Source organism: Eumetopias jubatus, unplaced genomic scaffold, assembly GCF_037043125.1.
Source record: "Eumetopias jubatus isolate StellerSeaLion01/CBP00866 unplaced genomic scaffold, mEumJub1_p1.0 scaffold_6, whole genome shotgun sequence".
NCBI classification, from domain to species: domain Eukaryota; kingdom Metazoa; phylum Chordata; class Mammalia; order Carnivora; family Otariidae; genus Eumetopias; species Eumetopias jubatus.
Genome location: NW_028274812.1, coordinates 99,151,340 through 99,174,325, shown reverse-complemented (window position 1 = coordinate 99,174,325; position 22,986 = coordinate 99,151,340). Strand labels below are relative to the sequence as shown.

Sequence of the window (22,986 nt, the reverse complement as noted above, 5' to 3'; positions counted from 1 at the left end):
AGTCATCTTGGTGAGCTTATGACTTTAGCAAGCCCACAGTCCACGAGCTTACACCAACCACCCTGTGGCGCTAGGGCACAGGAAATAAGCTGTGTAGTTGTGGGGGGTTTTGTTTGTTTTAATTTATACTGTTTTATTGTATTTTTACTTTTTAAAATGTCTTGTCTTATTTTGTTTTTATTTTTTTCTTCGTTTTGTTCTTTTCTTTCTTGTTCCTTTTTTTCTCCTTTTTTCTTTTTTCTTTTTTCTTTTTTCTTCTTTCATCTTATTTTTTAAATTTTATTATTATTTGTTTCTTTATTCTCTCTGTAAAAAGTCATGGTTTAAAAGAGTAACTAGCATATACATCCATAGCTCCAGTCAGCAAAAATACACACAGTCTGCCCAACTTCACAGAGAAGTAGCCATTTTGCCTAATCCATAGACACAAACACAGAAAGTCATGCAAAATGGGGAGACAGTGGAATATGCTCCAAAAGAAAGAACAAGAAAAAAACAGTAAAAGAATTAAGTGAAACCAAAATAAGTAATATACCAGATAAAGAATTTAAAGTAATGATCACAAAGGTACTCACTAGGCTGGAGAAAAGAATGGAAAAACTTGCTGAGAGCTTCAATAAAGAGATAGAATATATTTTTAAAAACCAGTCAGAGTTGAATACTATAACTGAAATTAAAAAACACACTAGAGGGAATCAACAGATTACAGGATGCAGAAGAATGTATCAGTGATCTGGGAGACAAGGTAATGGAAAATTTCGGCTCAGGTCATGATCTCAGGGTCCTGGGATCAAGTCCCATGTCAGGCTCCGCACTCAGCAGGGAGTCTGCTTGAGGATTCTCTCTCTCTCTCTCCCTCTCCATCTCCCCCTTACACACTCTCTCTCTCTTAAGAAAAAAAAAAAAAAAACCCTTTCTAGGGTGCTTCTGCATATGGGCAAGTGGTGATTTCAAATGTTATTGATTACATTACTTTATGTATTCATTACATATAAAGCTATTCTGTAAATTCTTTGCTGGTAGGCCTCGATCTGGTTCTGTTTAAACTCCCCATAGCAGCATTTCTCAAACTGAACTGTACTATTCCTAGAAATTGCCTGAGGATCCTGTTAAAGTGCAAATTGATTCAGGAGGTCTGAGTTGGAGGCTGAGACTCTGCGTTTCTAACAAACTCCCAGATGATGCAGATACTGCTGGTCCAGAATCACACTTTGAGTGCCAAGATCTTCAGCATCTAGCGCGGGGCTTTATAATGTTGACTGATTGATTGATTGATTGATTGATTGACACTGGTTGAGACTAGGTAAGTGGCAGGGCAGAGGAAGGGTTAACAGGGTAAGTTTATAACCAGTAATTAGAAAAGTAGGAGCTAGAGCCTCTCTCTAGCTCCTTGCCTTTCCCCTTAGTCTTACTAAAAGCCCAATTGCACCCATCAGACACTACCCCTTCTCAGAGTCTTCCATCTTTTACTAAAGTATAGAAGGATGAAGTGCAATCCTCCTAGACAAATCCCTGCACTACACAACACTGGTACAGCATGCCCTGATAGGGTGACCAAATCATCCTGCTTTGCCTGGGACTTGCCAAGTTTTAGCACTGAGTTCCACACCCTCACTTTAAAACTAAAAAGTCTCATGTCCTGGAAAACCCCTCAGTCCCAAGAAAACAGAACAGTTGGCCACCCTGCCTGTGAAAAGCACTCTACAGAGGGGAAATGAAGATGACAAGGTCCCATGTGTGCACTTGAGGTGTGTGCAATCCAGTTGGTGGGGGGTGGAGAGGAGCTGAAGTGGGGTTTGTGTGACCTGAACCGCAAAGCCAACCTTCTAAGTAGATCAAAGCCACTTAAAAATCTCGGAAGAAGACACTATTTTAGGCCCTAAATTCAAACCAATAATTACTGAGTTCCTAAAGAATATGATCTTTCACCCCGAACAACCCATATTATCTGGACCCTGCCTGAAACCACCGAGAAATACAGCAAGCTTGCTCGGTTCCTGTGCAGAGATGAGGCAGGGTGGGCCTCATAATTCACTCTTCTAGGCAAAGTTAAGTCAGAAATGAGCTGTTCCTTTGAGCAATGAGTCTGTGGCAGGAAATGCTGCTTAAAAAAAAAAAAAAAATGTTCTAAGCCACAGTTCTTTGACCAAGAGAATAAACAGTGACACAAATCCAAGACAATTAAAGAAAGTAGTTTTATGCTTTAAAAAATCATACATTAACACATATAAGTGTGAGTATTCCTGACATTCTTACAATCTGGCCGGGTTGTTTTTAACTGGTTGTGTGCCTCAGAAGGCATGGAGAGATCCTTAGTTTCCATGGCACTAACCTACAATCCATGGGATCAATGTCGATAAGACCCACTGCCCTCTGTCTACCGCCCACTCAAATAGTAGTTGGCTTTGCATGTTAGCCAAGTATCCAATTGTACATCAGTCCACAAACGATTGTGTACATAAGGCCTGTGCTTCATATTTGCAAATGTTTTTACTTTTCAAGGCCCTTTCCCACCTGTTTGCTCATTTTAATCTCACACAAAAGTAGGAGGCTTGTGAGTTAGGCATCATCAGGCCCGCTGCACAGCGAAGACAGCAGGGCAGCAGAGAAGCAGGAGGCTGAGCTTCTGAAAATCCCAGTTTGCATCTAGCTCTACCTCTTCCCATTGGAAAGCCTTGGGCAAGTCACTCTTCTTCGAACCACCATTACCTCATCTAAAAAAAGTGGATAATAATTCTGTCTTTGGGGCAGCTCTAGGCATCTAGGGAGTGTGACTGCCCAGATGAGGTACTCAGTAAATGATACTGTGCCCATCATCATCGTTATTAGGAAACCACATCCCATAAAAGTAACTGAAACTCCTAAGGTCACATATCTGACCTTCGCAGGACAAAAACCCAGGCACATGTCCTAACTCCCAATCTAGTGTTGTTTCTCCTGGACCAAATTGTCCCAGGGCCTCAGTAACTGACCCAGTTATGCCTGACACCCTCAGCCAACTATGATCCTTTATGGGGCAAGTGACTTCATTTAAGGGCTCCAAAGTCTGTAGCTCATTAGAAAAAAATGCTGATGGCAGAAAACAGAAAGCTGTGACTCACAGGGGATATGGAATTTATCACGTGACAGACTAGGTTCCTCATATCAGCAAGCATGCTAGCTTCAGAGGGTCAGATGCAGGGTGGGGTGCTCCCCAGCTTACCAATCTCTGCAGCTCTGGAAGGCTCCACAGCATCTAGCCTGGGCTCCACGCTTAGGAAGAGGGCTTCTCCACTGGTGTTGATGGCATGACCAGAAGGCCTCACCACCATGGAGAGCCGGTGCATTCCAACAGGTAGCAGGTCTGTCTGACAGACCACGTTCGTTTGGTTTGAGAAAAGAACTTTGCAAATCGTGTTGTTCACCATAACCTCCAGGGCCTGGGGGTCACCAGAGAAACTAGTTCCAAAAATATAAACCAGTAGGCTGGTGTCACCATCTTAAAGGAGGACAAAATAAAAATAAAAGAACAAAGTCATCTCTTAGTGATATAACTCCATTTAAGAGAACTCTGTCTAATGTCAAATGTTCATTCCCTCTCACCTTCCCCTCCCAAGATTCAAGGAGTTGAATGCTGACTCAAATATTGTGCATCTATATTTATTATGGCAGTATACAGCCCCCATCTGAAGTTTTCTCAAACTAGGAATAAGAGATCACTAGTCAACTTTTAAAAAATGAAAAAAAAAAAATCAAAATAAACAACATTTCAAAACAAGGGACAAAGAGAATAAAACATCAAAACTCCACCTGTCTCGGGACGCCTGGGTGGCTCAGTCGGTTAAGTGTCTGACTCTTGGTTCCGCTCAGGTCCTGATCTCAGGGTTGCGAGATTGAGCCCCATGTCGGGATCCATGCTCAGCATGGAGCCTGCTTGGGATTCTCTCTCTTCCTCTCCCTCTGCCCTTCCCCTGCTCAGGTGTGCACACTCTATTTCTCTCTCTCTCTCTCTCTCAAAAAAAGAAAAAACCCTCCACCTGTCTCCCTTTCAAACCATAACCATATCATTTAGATTGAACAAAAAATACACTTTCTGCTGCATCACTTAATATCCACCCCATGAATTGATGCACCTTCCGTCCACCCACCACCAGGTACATGGCCTCTAACAAATCACTCTGAGTCTGAAGTTCATGACTCTCTCAATGCCAACTCACAAATCATACCAAGGGAATACCACACAGAGTGGACCTGGGGAGTGGACCCTTCAAGGTACTGGAAAGAACAGGAACCTGAGCAATGGGCTGGTATATCATTCACTCGCACAACCACCTGAAAAAAAGGCAGAAGAATTAAAGGCAAGTGTATGCATTTCATGTGCTCAAGAGATTTCCGAAAGCACTTGTGAAATGTGCCCAAATTAACCTGTTTAATGACTCATTTTTTTTCTTCTGTTTCTCAGTTATAAACCCTAATGAATTATTCAAAACATGTTAGGCTTTCTTAAAATGACGGTTGTTTTCCTGAAACCTAACATTTCTACAATCAAATATGCTGAATCTTGAGTAAATTTCCTCTCCGTAGTAAATTTAATAAAATTCAAATTGCCCAAGGACTTTTTATCGCTCCAGATTATATTCAACTGGATACCTGTGAAAAGTCCTTTATTTGCTGGTACATGCCAACAAAGTAGGCACTTTCCTTCCATTGTACTACGTGGATATGCACCTGGAAAACAGTGTACTTGGGCATTTGGTTTGGGGCCTTTTTGTCCTAGAATGGTAGGTCCTCAATAAGAGACTACATGACTCTTTGTCTCACTGTTCCTAGTGTTAACCTGGTGGAACTCTACAATACTTGGAGATGGGGAAGGTGAAAAAAATATGACTTGCTTGATGCTCTACACATAAAATATGGATTAAAAGCACACACTATATTTATAATACTGTCTGCTTATGGAGGGAAGGGGTGAGGGGATGGCATGAAGGCATACGTGATAAAGAACATTTCAATTTTATCTCTGTTTTCTTTTATTCATAAACACACACAAAACATAATCCATCAAAATATTGGCAATTATTAACCTTTGGTTTGGATTCCCAGGTGTTGGATACATTACTCTTTATAGTTTTCACATTTTTAAATTTTCTCAAATTAAAAGCAGATGACTTATAACAGGAATATGGGCAGATGGGAAAGATAAAAAGACATTTTAAAGAGATAAGGCACTGACTTAGCTCATTTACTTTCCAGTGCCACTGTGTGGAGGTAATAAAACCTATGTAGCTCTAGACGTTCTCCAGTTTGGGTACCACAATAACAGCATCGATAATTATAATAATAGGATGTGGTGCTTACAAAGCACTTCTATTTTCGAAGCGTTTTTCATGCACTGTGGAAGTAGCAAGAGGACAGGCATAACTGTCTCTGTTTTATGGATTGGAAAACTGATCCTTGAAACTGGTCCATGTTACATATCAGGGAGGGACTGAGACACCTGGAAGTGGTACTTGCACTTTGGGCGGCCCATCCACTCTCACCTGAGTGTGCTGGTTGGCAGTAACCAACATGTCTCCAAATATGGGTCCAAGAAAAACTCCACCATCGTACACCACCCGCATGGTTGCAGCAGGGTTCACTCCAGTTAGATTTGCATCAGAGACCTGAGATGGTTACATTTCTGGTGAATTCTGTCACAGAACAGACATCTAATCTAATAGAAGTCTAAACCTCATGATAAAGGGTCTTTTCACATTTTATTTAAGGTAACCAGATAGCTAGAAATTGAAGATGAGGTGACAGGGGGGTGAAGCCTAGAAACCTAACTCTAAGTAACAGCTAACGAAAACCCCAATAGACTAGAGGAATATTTATTTGCAAGCAGAGTTGCCCAAAAAAGGCACGAAAAACAATCTTCTCCCTCTGTCTTGAGATATTTTGTTTCTACATGCTTTTCTATTTTATATGTTTGCAATCCAAAATAATAAAATAAATGTGCTCGCTTCGGCAGCACATATACTAAAATTGGAACGATACAGAGAAGATTAGCATGGCCCCTGCGCAAGGATGACAAAATAATAAAATAAAAGGTAAGGGGTAAAGTGCTATAAGATGACTCTCATCCGTCCTCCATCTCCACCCCAGTATTTTGTTTGAAAACCAGATGACCCAGAATACCATATAACAGGGATAAAATTTTATCTTGGGTTTCATTTTATAATAACCAAATGCTAGATGATCATTAGATTATTTTTTAAAACCCTAAATATGCAAGAGCATCTGGTTTTGTCATTATCCAGAGACAGCAAATCCTTTTCGAAACTTCCTTCTGCTGTGCCATCTGCCTCTATGATAATCTAAGTCAATCACATCTGCTTAAATTATCCAATAACAGATGTAGAATTATTGTATGGTGGACACTGACCAACAACTTCTACCTACACCGAGTTAGGGAAGGAGATGTTGGATTTAAATTGCTTTACCAGCAATTTAAGGTATGAGATGCAAAACATGCCTTGAAAACTTCCCAAAAGATCACTGAACCCCTTTACTTGAATATTCCAACAAAATTAATAATTCATGATGGTTTTCACTCATATAATTCTGATTCTTTTTTTACAAAATTGCTCCCAGACACCAAACCCACACCACTACCATACATACCCTCATGAAATTGGGCAAATCTCCAACTTGGGTGGACCAGGAGAGGGTCCACACATGTTCATAGCAAGACTTCAGCTCCTCCGTTACAATGAGGTCAGTGACGTTGAGGTACCTGGATGTAAGGCTATCAGCATTGTTCTGTAAGAGCTTGCGAAGGTGACTAGTGGATATATGCACGGGGACATCTGTGGGACAAGGTTTTGATATAAAACATACAAGATACTAATTACTCCACCACACGAGGTTTCCTCATCAAAGTAACAGAGAATAAATGTCAGGATGTCCACTAATTATACAGGAAACCCTCAAGTTCAAAATATGCCTTTGATGGGGCACCTGGGTCGCTCGGTTGGTTTAGCGACTGCCTTCGGCTCAGGTCATGATCCTGGAGTCCCGGGATCGAGTCCCGCATCGGGTTCCGTGCTCAGCAGGGAGTCTGCTTTCTCCCTCTGACCCTCTTTCCTCTCGTGCTATCTCTCATTCTCTCTCTCTGAAATAAATAAATAAAATCTTAAAAAAAAAAAATATGCCTTTCAGTGAAACACCAGCCCAGTTAACCGTGTGTTTCCTAAGGCAAATACAAGGAGAGGCCTACTTTTTATATTGTGATACCTTTAATCAGCATCCCACCTTATAACAAGCAGAGAGTATCGTCACATCAGACAAAACCATCTCCACAGTCAACTCCAAATATACACTCCAGACACCCTGGTAATGCCTGAAAGCCTAATGAAATAGTGGGTTTCCCCTGGAAAACTCTAGCTGGCCCTGAGAACGGAGAAAAGTTGGCCACCTTTCACAGGCAGTTGGGGGAGGTACACAGCACCTGGCACCCATAAAAGCTTAGCCAACCCAGCTGAGGAATGTTGGCATTGAACTTCGGCTTCTCTATTAGAATTCTTTTAAGCCCAACCACCTGCTTCCCCATTCCACAGCCCCACAGAGAAATAACAGCCCTCTGTGCTTAAGCCCTGCTCGTGGTTGAACCCTGGTTCTTGCTTTACCGAAAGTTTCCATTTCATTAGCTACTCCCGAAAGCCCTGTGAGGTGGGCCATTTAGGTATCCTAATGCCTACTCTAGAGATGAAGAAAGTGAGACCCAGTGAGATTCAGAAGCTGCCCAACCAAGCGAGATGGGTTTACACTTAACCCAGAGTGCCTTCTAATTCCTCAAGGGTCTTCCTCTTGAATTCCACACGGCCTGGGAGTGTTAAGAAAATACCACTGTATTTCTAAAGTGCAAACAAAATTCTCCTCCTTTTAAAAAAGGTTGCTCTACATTTAGATAATTTGAGGCCATTACCATTTCCAAAGGCCAGGTTAAGGCCGACTTTCCTGGATTGTTTGGCAGTGGTGCGAAGGGCATCACAACAGAACCTGGGGGCAGGAAGAGGATCTACAGACAGGTTGCAGCTCCTGAGAAGGGAAGCATGACCCAGGGATGGACTTCATAGACACAGGGCACTGTTGACTCTCACTCACCCATTTATCAGACTCCAGTAGCCCACAGCCTTCAGTTTGTCCTAAGTGGCCCTATTAGAGTAAAAATACCATTCCTCCCACCTGAGAAGATTCTTGCAAGCCCAGCCATCTTTCTTCTTGGGAGGACAGAAGACTTTTGGACCAGGTGCCAATTTTTCTACAGCCACCCTTGACCTCTCCTGAACCTCCTTTCTGATTCTCCTAGGGTTTTACCAAATAAATGGTGTGATCACTTCTATTCCTTATCCTCTGTGAAACGTGTATATTCTTAGGGATTTAGAAAAGGTTCCACACCAATTACATTGTTATGACCACTAAAATTCTCAATAGCATATGGTGTCACCATGGAGTTTAACTTGGAACGACCAAGGCTACCATAGAAATTGGCCTAGGAAACTCCAGAGAGAATAGGACTGACCTGATAATCAAATACGCAAGTTCACATCCAGACCCTGCCATCAACAATTTGTATGACCTCTGGGCAAGCTCCAGTATACGGGGCTCAATGGTGGCCTCCTAGAGATATGTCAATATCCTAATCCCTGGAAACTATGACTATTTCCTTATAAGGCAAAAGAGTGTATATTACCTTATATTGCAGAAGATGTGGTTAAGAATCTTGAGAGGAAGAGCTTATCCTGGGTTATCCAGGTAGGCCCTAAATGCAATCATATGTATCCTTATAAGAGAGAGACAGAGGAGGTTTTGAGACAGAAGAGGAAGAAAGAGTGAGACCACGGCAGCAGGCCACGGAATATGAGCAGCCACCAGAAGCTGGAAGAGCAGGGAAACAGATCCTCCCCTAGAGCCCTCGGGGGGAGTGTGGCACGCTGACAACTTGATTTTGGATTTCTGGCCCCCAGAAATGCGAGAGAACAGATTTCTGTTGTTTTAAGCCACCAAGGTTTCGGTGATTTGTTACAACAGCCTCAGGAAGCTAATCCACTCAATCTCCACGTCTACAAAACTAAAAAGTTGGGATCGTATTAACAATGATATGGTATTGTTATTGTCCAGATCTTTAATTTTAAGAAGGCCACGTTCAAAATAGCTCTAAGACTGTCACCCCGCCTGACAATCTCTCAGGATGCTGTTTGCCTGGGAATGCCCCTAAAAATGGAAGTGAGACATTGGTGCACTCCAATTGCCCCTTTACCAGGAATCACTGTGGTAGGAAGCTGGATGCGAAAGTATCCTCCTAAAGGTGGACTTGTCTTCTGGATCCTCCGTGTTGTCACCTGGACCGATCTGGATCCTTCTTCTCCTCCTTCAGTGGGCACAGAGCTGTGGCATGTCAAAAACAAAGCCTTAACCACAGTAACCATCCAGAAGTGCCACTCTAGAGAGAATTTAATTCCATCTCAAAGACCAGTCAGCCATGTTTCCAGGACACAATCTCAACCTCCCAAATATTGGATATCCCTGCCACATCACAGCAGAAGTACAGTGTAAATATTAGCATTCTTTAAAAAAAAAAACATTTTAATTTATTTGAGAGAGAGAGAGCTCATAAGCAGGGGGGCAGGGGCAGAAGGAGAAGCAGACTCCCCACTGAGCAGGGAGCCCAACACGGGACTCGATCCCAGGACCCTGAGATCATGACTTGAGCCGAAGGCAGATGCTGAACTGACTGAGCCACCCAGGCGCCCCAAATATTCTGATTCTTACAGAATGTTCCGCCCTGCCCCTGCACAGATCCTGGGAGCATAGGGACCCAGAATAAAAAGTGATGACTCCCGCCTCCACAGCTCTGGCCCTGAAGCACAGAGTGGACAGAGAACGTGGTATTCTCTAGCCCATTCGCATCATTAAATGAGCAGTCAGTGCCCTGTTCCACAGATGCTTCCCCATTCTGTATCCCCACCTGACACACAGGCCACTCCTTCTGGCCAACTTCTTAGCTGGTGCCCGTGTACTAACACACTGCCTGCCTAATCTTGCTTTTAATATAATAAATGGGTCAAATAGATCATGGCATACCATGAGATGGAATATCGTTCAGCCAATGAAATCATATTTTAGAAAAATCATACCATTCCCCATCAGTGATACGGGAAATACTCAATTTAGGCCATTAGGTGAAATGGGCATGTTGCCAAATATAGTGTGTAATGTGTGGTCCCAATTTGAGGTCTAAAAAGTAAATATATACATATATATGTGGGTATATGTATACAAAAACTGCTTAGGAAAAAGGGAGTTAGAATATGGATCCAACATGTCAATAGAAGTTACCTCCAAGCAGAGGGATTATGAGTGACATTTTATCTTCTTCTAAGTCTTTTTCTGTATTTTCCAAATTTTCCATAATGAACATATTTGATCTTTATCAATATTAAGAACTACATGTTGATGTGGATGCCAGGGTGGCTCAGTCAGTTAAGCATCTGCCTTCGGCTCAGGTCATGATCCCAGGGTCCCGCATCGGGCTCCCTGCTCAGCGGGAAGCCTGCTTCTCCCTCTGCCTGCTGCTTCCCCTACTTGTGCTCTCTTTCTCTCTGACAAATAAATAAATAAAATCTTAAAAAAAAAAAGAACTACATGTTGATGTACATAAATATAACTATAGAGAAACAGAGTGATACCATCTGGGTTGGGGATGAAGCTAGCAGAGGCCAGTCCAAGGGGGGGTCCTGTCTTGCTGAGGCGGGAAGCTCCCAGAAGGAGTTAAGGGACTTGAGGAAATATCAGAAAGGAAGGTTGCCAGGACCATTCTGTTGTGGTCCCAAGTCAGCCTCTAGCATTTCTGAGTTAAAGCTTTGGCACTTGGAATGCAGGACTGCAGGCTACCTAATATGGCAGCTCCCTCCACCACCTCAGCTCCTTCACTCCTTGATCCTGTTGATGGTTTTTATGTCTTTCCCGCCCAGAGGGCCATGGAACACTAAGTAGAGGAGAGTAGACCCCAGATTCAAGCTCTCTGCACCTGCCTTTCATATACCATCCCCAAGCATGGTAGGAGTAGAACTCATCTCGGAACATGTTAGAAAAAGATGGAAAGAAAAATGTTAAAGGCAGAACATCTCAATCCTTTCATCCTATTGGAGTTTAAGTGAAAAATGAAAAGAACGACTTAGAGCACACATGTGTTCCAGAAGTTGGGAGGAGCCTGATCCTTAGTTACTGCTTTAGAAACCGTGGCTGGACTCTTGTTGACTATTAAGAAGCAACGCTTATGGACCTCTGGTGCCATCTGGTGGTAAGTTCTTAGAAACAGCTGTTTTTTGTTCCTTAAGTATTTCATTCACCTCGAAAGATTCCAATAAGATAAATATATGGGAAATGGAATGAGGGAAGTAAACAGAAAACATTGGAAATGGGAAGCACTGAACAGCATAAAAATACAACTACTTTAAAACAAATTCACTAGAAACAAGTTCTCAAAGTGTAGCCCCCAGACTAGTAGAATCAGCATTGTCTGGGAGCTCATTAGAAATGCACATTCTCGGGGCTCACCCCAAACCGACTGAGTTAGAGACAGAGTGGTTAGGGCCCAGCAATTTGTGTTTTCACAAGACTTCCTGGTCAGTCTGTTCTGCATTCCTAAGACTGAGATCGTGGTTTTAAGCAACAAGTAAGGTAGCTCTTCCCGATAAAAGTCCCACCTCTGTGTCCCCAGAGACCAGCTGACAATTCTAAGAAAGGACAAGTGAGCAAGGACCACTCCCTACCTTGCGGTGATGAGTGGGAGCTCCTGGCCGCACCCCACCATCCAGAAGCTTACATTGTAGACTGGAGGGGATCCCACTCCCACTACACAGAGCGACTCCACCAGATTCCCACCTGGGCGAGCTATTTTGGAATCTGCTTGAGAAACTGTAGAGACCAATGATCCCATCATTAGCAAGCAACTGGTGTCTGGTGGAAAATCCCAACTGCAAATGCTGAGTTACTTAGATCTCAACCCCCCACTCCCAGCAGAGAGTCCCACCTGTCTGCCACCATGAAAAGCAAAGGAAGAAGAGGCAAGAGGATTCAGCTTCAGAGCAAAAGGAAAATGTAAGGTCACGGTTTAGGGAGACTAATGCTAATTCCATAGCAAAGTTTTATAAGCCCCGCACCAGGCTAACCTCCCTCCCGATGCTGTGGAAGCACCCCCACACAGAGGATCTACTGCATCGTGGACTGCTACCCCTTCCTCCTTTCCTCCCCAACACCCCTGGCAACTCCGGGAATGTACAACTGATCCACTTCAGGAACACTGAGCACACAGGCGCCTCCTGGGGGTATGTGAGCACTCATCTACGGCGCGTGCTCAGCATGTATGCAGAAACGGTGCAAGCTTTCAAACCGACTACTGTGCAAATCCTGATTTTCCACTTCCATTAGGTAACCATTTGGCTGATCAACATAACCTCTCTGTTTCCTCATTTGTAAAGTGGGAATCATAACACATTAATCGGCATGGCAGGGAGAGTTTAGTGGGACGGCAGATTCAAAATGGCCAGCACAATATATTTTAATATCCTCTTCCCCCTGGGTAAGGGGCGCATCTTCCCCAAGACTGGGGAAGGGCAGCGTCTTTGCATGTCTCCAGCTTATTTAGCGCAATACCAGGTGCACAGTAGGTGCTCAATAAATGCTTCTTTGCTCAGCTGGGCACAGAGTCATTGAAGGCTTGGTTCCGGTGTCCAGATTTCAATCTCCCCCACATCCCAGCTCTGTGATTTGGGACAAGATACTCAACCCCTCTTAGTTTTGGTTTCCTCATCTATAGTGTAGAGATAATAGGACCATTTCATGGGCTTCTGAGATCTGAGTGAGAAGTAAGTGGTAGGCAGCACTAGGTAAAAGGAACTTTCATAGAGGAGATTAGGTGAGAGAATATAAAGTGTGAAGCTGATCAGATAAATCTCAATTAACTATGACTATCAGGCCTGATCTTGCCATTAAATAATCCTCAAAGCAAAGTCATCAACAGCAGGGAAACGAGACACAGTGGGAAGGCGGCTGTTTCACCCAAGTCACCCCTCCCTCCCTACCTCCCCTTCCCCTCATCCCTAGATGGTTCCACATACTGGAGCATTTGGTAGCTAAAGGGTGGGGGCAGTGAGCAAGGGCTCTGGCTCCTGGGCTTTGGGGGTGTGGAGAGAATGGAAACAGTATTGACTGACTAGTCCTGAGTTCCCAGTCGTTGGTTCAAGTGCATGAAATATTGATCCCCTCAGCACTCCGGGGATCCAGACAGTGCTTGGCTGTGGGGGGGAGGGCACCAAAGGGCCCAACCAGTTGTCTTGGGCCCCAAGAAATTCGAGTGTTTACCCCAGCACACCATTTGAATATTATCATCGTCTAAGTGTGCCATATAACATGAACAGGGTTTGAAATCAGTAATGAGTCAACGCAGATGCCCCAAAACACTTAAACAGGTGAAACAGGTAAGGGATGGAATTTTGATGAGTATCCTAGAACGATGAGATTCCAGGGCCGAAAGTGAATCCTCTTGCCACCCACCCCCAAGCTCTCCTGCCCTCAGCTCCATAACTTTCAGACAAAAGACTATAAAGGGAAAAGGGAAAGTGAGCAAAAGTTCGAAGCCTCGAATCCCGGGGGACAGACTGCACCATTCTGTCTTGGCCACGGGCTTCTCTTCCCCTGAGTGCCCATCATAACTTGGCCAGCCTCAGTAGGACCCCTGATGAGCTCTTTGTCCCTAAGACTCGTGGACAAGCAAAGCCAGGGGAGGCTGGCTCTGCCTAAAGGAGATCTGCCTAAGGGAGATCTGCCTAAGGGAGAGCCTAAGGCTCTGCCTAAGGGAGATCAAGGGGGACTTCATGGAGGAAAGGCCAGCCTTGAGCTCCAAATGGTGAGTAGGAGGAATGTGGATAGGCAGAAAGCAGGACAAGCCTGTTCTCGTGAGGACACGATTAACTCTCTCACTTTTCTGAGTCTGCCTTGAAGGTGTAAATGAGACCTTTAGTCCATTTACAGAGCCAGATGTTGCCTTGTTCCTTCCAGCACTTTGCATGACAGATATTAATTCATGGACAGGTATAGAAATCCTGTTGGCCTAACAATAATAATGATAATAGTAATAATAACAACAGGCGGGGCCCACCTATTGAGCACTTACCATGGTCCAGGACCTGTAATGACTTCATTACATGCTATACCTCAGTTAACCGTCACAGTAATTCGATGAGATGGGGCCCTGCTTATGCCCATTTTACAGATGAGGAAACCAAGGCTTCTCAGCATGCAAGTAGTCAAATTGGGGTAAGAGGACAGAAGCAAGAGCAAGCATTGGATAAATAGGAGGAAAAAAAAAAAGGAATTAGCTAGAGAGATAAAAGGACCAAGGGTGCACAATCCCAAACCCATCTTCTTTCCAGAACCAAGGCAGACAAGATGGGGAATCACGTGTTCCCTCTGCATTAAAAGAAGAACTGCCCCTAGCAGAAAAGTTTGAGGTCAGCATTTCATAGACAGGCCCCTTGACGAGAACAGATTCGATAATCACCTGTTATGTTTGTGTCCGCAATAATAATTTCATCCACATAGAACCCACCCGTCTCCTGAGACAGAGGGAAGAGGTCAATCCGATGAACCAGCACAGGGGAGTTTGCCAGAGGCGGCTGGAGATTCACGGAGCGATGCACACAAGTCTCCCAGAGGTCAGTGCAAGTGAACCACCAGCTGAAAAACAAAGCCCACAGCAGAAATGGAGCTCTCCATGTGCTCCTGAAGCCCCTTCCCAAAGAGCCAAGTTCACCAACCTGGGGGCCTGTGGACTGTGCAATCAGGAGAGACACCCCAAGAACCTCTGCACCCCAACAGTCCTGTGTGTCCTGGGTAGAGGCATCCCATCCAAGACAGGCTCAGTTCGGCTTGTGGTATCACGCCAGTGAGTCACATTTCAAGTCAATCATTTACTCATAACACTCCATGTCAGCAGCATTTTCAGATTACAGTATAATCATGCATCTGAAGCAGGTCATACATTAGGCTCTCACCACAGAGAAGATTAATACTCCTGGACTTACTCAGGTGTAAGACCACTTACAAAAGTGTCACCCGTATAAGACCTATGTGGAAAGCACACCGAATCAAGGGAGCAAGATGCCTGAGTTTTACTGCAGAGTCTTTGTTCACTTGCTATATAAATTTTGGTGACTCACCAATTCTCTGGGTCCCAATTTTTCTCATCTGTAATGTCAAGGAATGGTCTCTAAAGTCTCTCCCAAATATGATGTCCTATCATTCTATCCCCACAAAAAGTGTGAGAGTACTTCTAAAAAGTATTATATTCCTAACAACTAACTACTCTTAAATCAAGCTTCTTAGTTGAATAAGACGTGTTCAGAATCCCAAGTGAAGGGGCGCCTAGGTGGCTCAGTTGGTTAAGCGGCCAACTCTTGATTTCAGCTCAGGTCATGATCTCAGGGTGGTGGGATCAAGCCCCACATCGGGCTCCAGGCTCAGCGGGGAGTCAGAGCCTGCTTGAGATTCTCTCCCACCCCTTCTGTCTCTCCCCCTGCTTGTGTGCACGCTTTCTGTCTTTCTCTAAAATAAATAAATCTTAAAAAAAAAAAAAAAAAGAATCCCAGGTTAATATCTGAGGCCCCAAATAAGAGATCGTTAGTACTGCACATGGGCCCCTGTCCCCAAGAGAGCTAATCATCCCAGCCGGCAGAATTCCCACCACACCTCCCCACAGATTAGCTACCTATTGGGACTGGTCCCCACAAGACTCCAGTCACAGGTGATGTTCTTCTTAATGAAGTTTTGAGAGTCAGTTGTGAAATACACGGTCACCTTCAGGATGTTATTCGTGTGGCCTTTGTATGCAAGGCACAACTATGGACACCAAATAAAGAACATGAGTTCGATTAGTGCAAGAAGCAGCCATTCAAGCCATGTGTCGTCAGGAGGTTCCCCCTCCCTAGGAGACTCTCTCGTGCTGTGAGAGAGAGAGTCAGCCCAGGTCCCATCCTCCTGGAGCTTACTAGTCTCACCAGAAAGACAAACAGAATAAATTGTGATTGACTCCACAGAGAGTTATTAAATGCCTACCACTGTGCTTGGCAGTTAGGACTTTGGAGAACACCCGTGCTCTGACCCAGTTCCCTGTGCAATCTTGAGCAAGTCACTTCACCTCTCTGAGCCTCAGTTCCTGAACTCTAACTCACCGGCATCCTTGGTTTCTGAGTTAAGTAAAATTGTCTCAAGAAGACTTTATAGCAGGATTTTTTTTCCACTGTTGGCCTTTCGGACTGGATAATTCTTTTCTGTGAGGGGGCTGTCCTGTGCATCAGGGGATGTTTAGCAACATCCCTAGAAACTTCCCACTGGATGTCAGTAGCACTTCCCCAGGTGTAACAACCGGAAGCGTCTCCATAATTGCCAACCTTCCCCAAGCGGGCAAAATCACCCCTGTTGGGAGGCTGTCCTGCAAAAAGGGCAGGCCGGAAGATGGGTGGGGCCGCAACCTGACCCGTCTAATCCCAGCTCCCATGGTAGTTCCACTGAGAACCGACTGAACACTGAAACAGATAGGAGATGGAATTTTGAGGAATATCAAAGAATGATACGATCTCAGGGCTGAAAGAGAGATCTCTTGCCACCCACCCGCAAGCACTGCCATGAGTTCAGCCAACCCCTCAGGCTCCCTCTAGCTCCCAAAGGGCGAACAGACTGTACTCTTTTTATGAAAGATGGCAGAGCTTGACACGAAGGCTATGTTATTTAAGAAATGTGCCAGTCAACCCACCAATAAAAAAATAAAAACTATAATAAATAACAGCAACTAGGATTTAACAGAGTCCTACCCAGTGCACGTGTTAGTAGATTATCTCATTGACTCTCCACCACAGTTCTAGACCATATGACTACACAGTTCACAGGGGGGTAAACTAAAGAGAGACCCTGAGGACACGTAGGGGGTAGAGCCAAAATTCAAAACCAGATAGTCTGTCTACAGAGTCCGTGCTCTTCCCTAGGGAGCAAAGAAGATCCTGGAGCACATAAAAACATCCATAGGTCTCACAGTTAAAACAAAGGCATTTCATTTCCATGTAACAACTAACTAATGAAGGACCAAGGTGTCGGTTCACCACTTTGAAACAGCAGTTAAGAAACCTGGAACCTCAGCCTGAAACGCATTGGGCAGATCACAGCAATCACTCCTTTGTGCTTCTGTTTCCTTAGCCTCAACCCTAGAGAATAATGCCAACCCCTCCCTACCCACGTCAGCTGGAAGTGCGAGGGCTGCTACTTACGTGCGTGTACCGATCTAGCCGGTAGCCCTTCTGGGAAGCCGGGGGTGTTAGGACAAGGTGTCGGGGCTGGTGGAGGCTGAACCTCCCACAGAAGGGCTCTGTCCCACTGGTGAGGTCCCCCTCAAAGCTGGAACCTTCTGGGCCTGGAGGCAGATAAAAGAGCAAGACCGGCATAGAGATTGACAAGATAGAGTTTCCCAACATGTGTAGAGGGGTTGAGTTATGAGTTCAGCATGACAGCAACCCTTGAGCCCTTGGGTGAGCGGGGTGAGGCTTGTGCTTGAAGGCTTGAAGGCTCCTGATGTGAGAATCCCATTTTGTCTGCCACACAGCATTGAAAATCGATTACGATTTTCTCTTTGTACCATGGCATCAAAAACTGCTGAGAAGCAAAGAGACAGGGAGTGCCGGATGTAATTGAGTTCACCTTAGCATCTTAAAAACCTGCCCTCATATTTTTAGAATTTGGTAAGATGACTGTTTCATGTAACAATTCCTTTATTTGGATACAATTTGAATTAAATAAAATATGCTGCTGCAGTGTTTTCGTTCCCGCCTGTATAGTTTGCCCTTTCCCCACTGGGCGGCATGGGGAGCCCTTGGCTACACCGGACAGCCCAGGGGGAATGGCTTTTCTTTCTCTGACACCCACACCAAGCGGCTTCCTCCCACGTGTGTCGTCACTCTCGGGGCCACTGGGTGTCTAAATCCAGTTTCCATAACTTTCCTTGACTCTGGTAGCAGGAAATGAACATTGTTCCTGTTTTACAGAAAAAGAGAGAGAGAAGACAATGGAGAAGGGGATCAGCATTTGTCAAGCCAAGGAAAGCACACCTGGTTCAAACCCGAGCCAGAGGAGGATGCTAGCCGAAAGCGGTTCCAGTTTGCATTTGACGGCAAGTAACTCCTCAATGGCTGTTTGAATCTGTTTAAGAAAAAAAATCCTGAAGAGTTTATACCATGGGCATGAAGACACCCCCTCAACTCCCCCACCTGTCATTATTTGAAGAAGGTTCCCACCTGATGGGCTGTGGCATTTGCAGGGATTGGCTGACTGGTGACATTGTCCCAAGTAAGGAAGAAGCTCCCTCTGCCAGACACAGTCAGCATCTGTCAAGAATGACAGGAATAAATGATGTGTGCTCATTAAGCTGGAGAACCTTGGGACATATCCCCTCCACTGGCTATTTCCTTTTATTTATAATATCAGTTTTGTCTAAACTCACTATCATCTAGAAATATCTACGAGCCCAAGTGTCAGCACCGAACAAAAACGTTTATATGTCGAACTCCCTATTCATCCATGTCCCCCCTTCTCTTTAGGGTGTGAGACTTCAATAGTGCTGCTGAATGGCCCCCTTTCAGCCCTTCTCACCAAGTGCCCTCTCCCGGGGTGGGTGGCCTGGTGGGCAGGAGCAGAGGCTTATTCAGTCTCTGCTTTGCTCCTAGCATATTCCCCGACAGGCACACTATACTTTAGTTACAAAGTAAGATCAGTCATCTTACATCACTTGCCCTTTTCTACTTTGTTCTATGGTTACTTGTGTTCATGTTTTACTATTAGACTCTAAGCTTGAAAAGCAGAGTCCATGTGGACTCATCTTTGTACACCAAGAAGTGAACGACTGAAAAGTACACTGATACTGTTCAACACAAATATGGGCGCCACTGAGAGACCCTTTACAAAGAAGATGGAGAAAACACCATGTGTGGGGAGATAGGACCTGGATCAGTAACAGCAATGGAACCACGTGTGTGCACACTCATGTGCATGCATACATGGGTGTGTTTATTTGGAGGACTTTATCTCTACTCCGGGGAATAAGATTCTAAAAGAGAATTTACCTGGAACTTAAATTCCTAACACTAAGACCATGAGTAAAATTACCTTAATAATAAGACTTTGCATTTTTTTGAGATGTCTTCACAACCCTATTGGATAGATATCCTGTCTCTTTGGCAGCAGAACTATCATTACAACTCAAGTCTCCCGGCTCCCAGCTAGTGATCCTTCCTCTAGGCAAGACGATGTTCCTTCCAGAGTTCAATCCCTGAGTCCAACCCCACAGGACAGAGAAGAGACACACACCTGGATTTCTGGAAGTCTCTGGGCATGGATTCGGATTTGATGCTTCTCCTGGAGGTAAGTGCTGACCACATCAGGATTCAGCCAGGTATTGTGGATCTGGACGCCAATTCTCATCCCCCTGCTGGGGGCTTTCCCACAATGCTCTGCTTCCATGTAGTACCTGGTGCCACCAACCAGCTCCAGCTTGGGAGTCTTCCGTTGCCAGGTCCCTTCCTGCCCATTCTGCTCCCAGGCGTCAAACCAGTCAGCAGTGCCTACCTTGATGGAGGCCACTTTCACCTGTGGCCCAAGAAGCATATCACAATCAACACTATGAAGCTTATGGGCATTTCTTTCTCAAACAGCAAGTGTCTGGACAGCTACTAACAGGGTCTTCGGAATGATCTGTTTTTCCAACAAGTTAGCTCAGTCGCCCTGGGGCCTGTGGTTGTGTATGCTTCTCCACTCCTCACTCACTCTATCTCTGTCTCTCTATTAAATTGTATTCAGATGAGGCTGGATGGGCCATGTTTAGAGCAGAAACAGCCAGCCTGAAACCCTAGCTTTACCTGATACGATGGATAAAATAGTCCCAAACCATTTGAGAACCTTAGAACGACATGACCACATCAACATCTATGATGTTCCTCTAGCAACCAGCAAAGCAATTTCACAGAAGCATGTAATAATTTGAGGGGGAATACGTGGTTCTTTGTCAATGGTGCTAGGGAATTTTGGCTTTTTGTTAAAAGCACTTTTTCTTATCCTTCAAAGCTGACCAGGACATTCCTAAATAAGACTGGCTACATCTCTACCCAAAAATCAGAGGAAAATGCACAAGTTTTAGAATCAGACAGATATGACTTTGAACACTAACTATGCCTCTTATGATCCAAGTGGCCCTGGATTGGCCATATAATCCTTCTAAGCCTCAATTTCCTTATCTGGAAAATGGAGATAAATATACTTAGCTCACAGAGATGCTGTGAAGATCAGAGACAAGGTACATAAAAGATGTAGCTTAATGCTGGGCTTATAGTAAGTGCTCAATAAACATGCCAACACATTCAACCAAATTCTTTTTCAACAATTAAAATCATGTCAATTATATCTCAATTTTCAAAAAAATTAATAAAAAATAAACCCACCCACCCCCCGACAAAATGAAACATTAAAATCCCCGGTTGCTTAGTGGCATGTTACCACTATTAGTAGAAGATGAGAGCTTTGGTGTTTATTCTTATTTTTTTTCAGGAGTGAAGGACTGGGGACAAGAAAAAGGAAAGTAAGAGGAAGGCAAATACCTTGGTCTTTGGGTCCTCTGACTGACTGAAGTAAAGGGAGGCTTCGTTGTCAGCCTGGATCCAGAAAGTGTAATTATTTGTCTCTGGAGCCACAAAGAACCCACTGAGCCGTGCTCTGAAAAGGAGAGAAACACAGAAAAGTGAGAGCAACCAACGCCCGAATCACTGACTCAACAAATGGGTGCCCTTGTACTTTGTCTTTCTTTTTTTTTATTTTAAGATTTTATTTATTTATTTGTCAGAGAGAAGGAGCACAAGCAGGGAGAGCATCAGGTAGAGGGAGAGGGAGAAGCAGGCTTCCCGCTGAGCAGAGAGCTCGATGCGGGGCTCAATGCCAGGACCCTGAGATCATGACCTGAGCTGAAGGCAGACGCTTAACTAACTGAGCCACCCAGGCACCCCACTGTACTGTTTTTCTTTGTGGCAATGAGGAAGAAACACCTGACTCTTGTGTCACGTAAGTGGCCAGTGTACTGTGGAAACAGCTATTCCTGCGGCACCTGCTAGTCAATATCTCAACCCATCCCTTCACAATGGCTGTGACTCCCTTGGCAGTCAACATGTCTTTGGGAAAGTTGTAGCCACAGCACAGCCCTGTCTAGACAGGGCTATCTAGAGGCTTAGCTGAAAACATTTACCAACACTTAGTGCAGGGCCTGGCCCATTGTCGGAACTCAATTAATGGTAAATATTATTATTATTATTATTATTATTATTAGAAATAGAGATATCAGCAATCAGAATTTGCTCTGACTTGTTCTGGAACCTTCATTCCTTGTCTCCTACTCCAACATATCATACTTCCTGAGGTATGTTAGATCACCTCTCTGGCTCAAGTCAGCTATTAGCCACGTTACATGTGTGCATGCACATAGCAATGAGTATATGTGCATAATCATAAATCAGCAGATGTGCTTCCTGCTGAATAATCTTACTTGACTTGTGGACAACGTTTTGCAGTTCTTTACGAAGGGAGTAAAGCAATAGACTGAAATGGCCCCAAGTGATATTAAGAGAAGCTTCTATTTTGTCTCCCCCATGGTAGACATTAACTTCACAGAAGCAGGCGTTTATGTGGGGTTTCGCAGACTGCTGTGGCTCTTTAAATATCATATTCCTATGGGTGAAGAAGGATGTGTGCCATAATGTGGCAGAGGTGGACTTCTGGAGAAATCACAAGACTTGAAATCAGAAAAACTCAAAGCTTAGTTCTGCTACTTGATATTTGTAACATTAGAAAAACATTAAAAAAGCATTAGAAAAACACTTTACCCATTGGGGACTATGGTTCCTCATCGGCAAACTAAACCTATAAATACTTCCTCAGTTGTTGCTTCTCATGAACTAACTTGTCTTCAAAGGCCTGGAACATGGTAGTAAGTCAATACTTATCAGTTGAACTGAATAAGAAGATCAGGAGGCACACTGGATATGCTGAGGAAGGTCAGTACGTGCTGTTTGACCTTGCTCTGTGACTGTACATGCGCATGACAAGGTTGGTCATTCCCCAAGATGATGACTTTGCTCTCCACCTTCTAAAACCCTCGATAATGAACACAATGTTGTGCGTAATGTAGGTGATCAGTAAATAGTTTTTAATTGTGTGAAGGTTTACTAATTAAACGTTAGCTCACAAAAAGAGGTGGGGGGAGTGATTTGCTCTGAGCCTACCAGTTACCTCAATACCCACGGAGAGTATTTTTCCAATTAAAAATATTACAGCCCACAGAGAAAAGTCAATCAAACGTGTCAACAATTGTAAATTAAAAGACACATCCTACAACTTCAAAGAATGCAGGCAATTTTATGAAACACTTCAAAATATGACCATATTTTTTAATGTTTAAGATCCAATTCTAGTGACCTTAGTGTTAGAGACAGCAAATGATTAAACTATCTCAATAAATACCAAGAATATTTTCTGAAAATCATTTTGAAAATAACTATTTTAAAAGTCCACCAATATAATGATCTATCAATAAATCAATAAATATTCTAATTTTTTAATTTAAAAATTTTAAATTTTAAAGAACTGAAGGAGAGAGAGAATGGAAAGAGTTACTCTGGTTTGTGGCTCCTCCAAATGGCAATTAAAGAGACATCCCCTGCAGGTGGTACCATATAACCAAAATGCCCTTTTGTATTTTGAGGTGGTCTGACTCTCTCCTTAACACTCCCCCACACAATGAATATAGCTGAAAGGTTTTCCTTTGAACATTATTGATGGTTCTCAAAAACTATGATAAAGACGTATCATAGGTGCCACAAAGGA

At 43.9% G+C, this 22,986-nt stretch overlaps 1 protein-coding gene and 1 non-coding gene across 2 annotated transcripts in view; one reads left to right on the top strand and one right to left on the bottom strand.

Moving 5' to 3' along the window:
• Positions 1 to 22,986, bottom strand: part of PKHD1 (PKHD1 ciliary IPT domain containing fibrocystin/polyductin) — a 465,684-nt gene that overhangs the window by 415,993 nt on the left and 26,705 nt on the right. The window contains 13 exon segments of the mRNA XM_028097676.2: positions 3,203 to 3,478; positions 4,206 to 4,311; positions 5,520 to 5,642; positions 6,643 to 6,827; positions 9,281 to 9,408; positions 11,796 to 11,940; positions 14,585 to 14,760; positions 15,791 to 15,921; positions 17,343 to 17,485; positions 18,177 to 18,267; positions 18,363 to 18,452; positions 19,432 to 19,710; positions 20,715 to 20,829. Of these exon segments, the coding sequence (XP_027953477.2) occupies positions 3,203 to 3,478; positions 4,206 to 4,311; positions 5,520 to 5,642; positions 6,643 to 6,827; positions 9,281 to 9,408; positions 11,796 to 11,940; positions 14,585 to 14,760; positions 15,791 to 15,921; positions 17,343 to 17,485; positions 18,177 to 18,267; positions 18,363 to 18,452; positions 19,432 to 19,710; positions 20,715 to 20,829 (1,988 nt within the window).
• LOC114204685 (U6 spliceosomal RNA) lies at positions 5,974 to 6,080 on the top strand. The gene has a single exon (XR_003608212.1). It is a non-coding gene; the product is annotated as a U6 spliceosomal RNA (small nuclear RNA).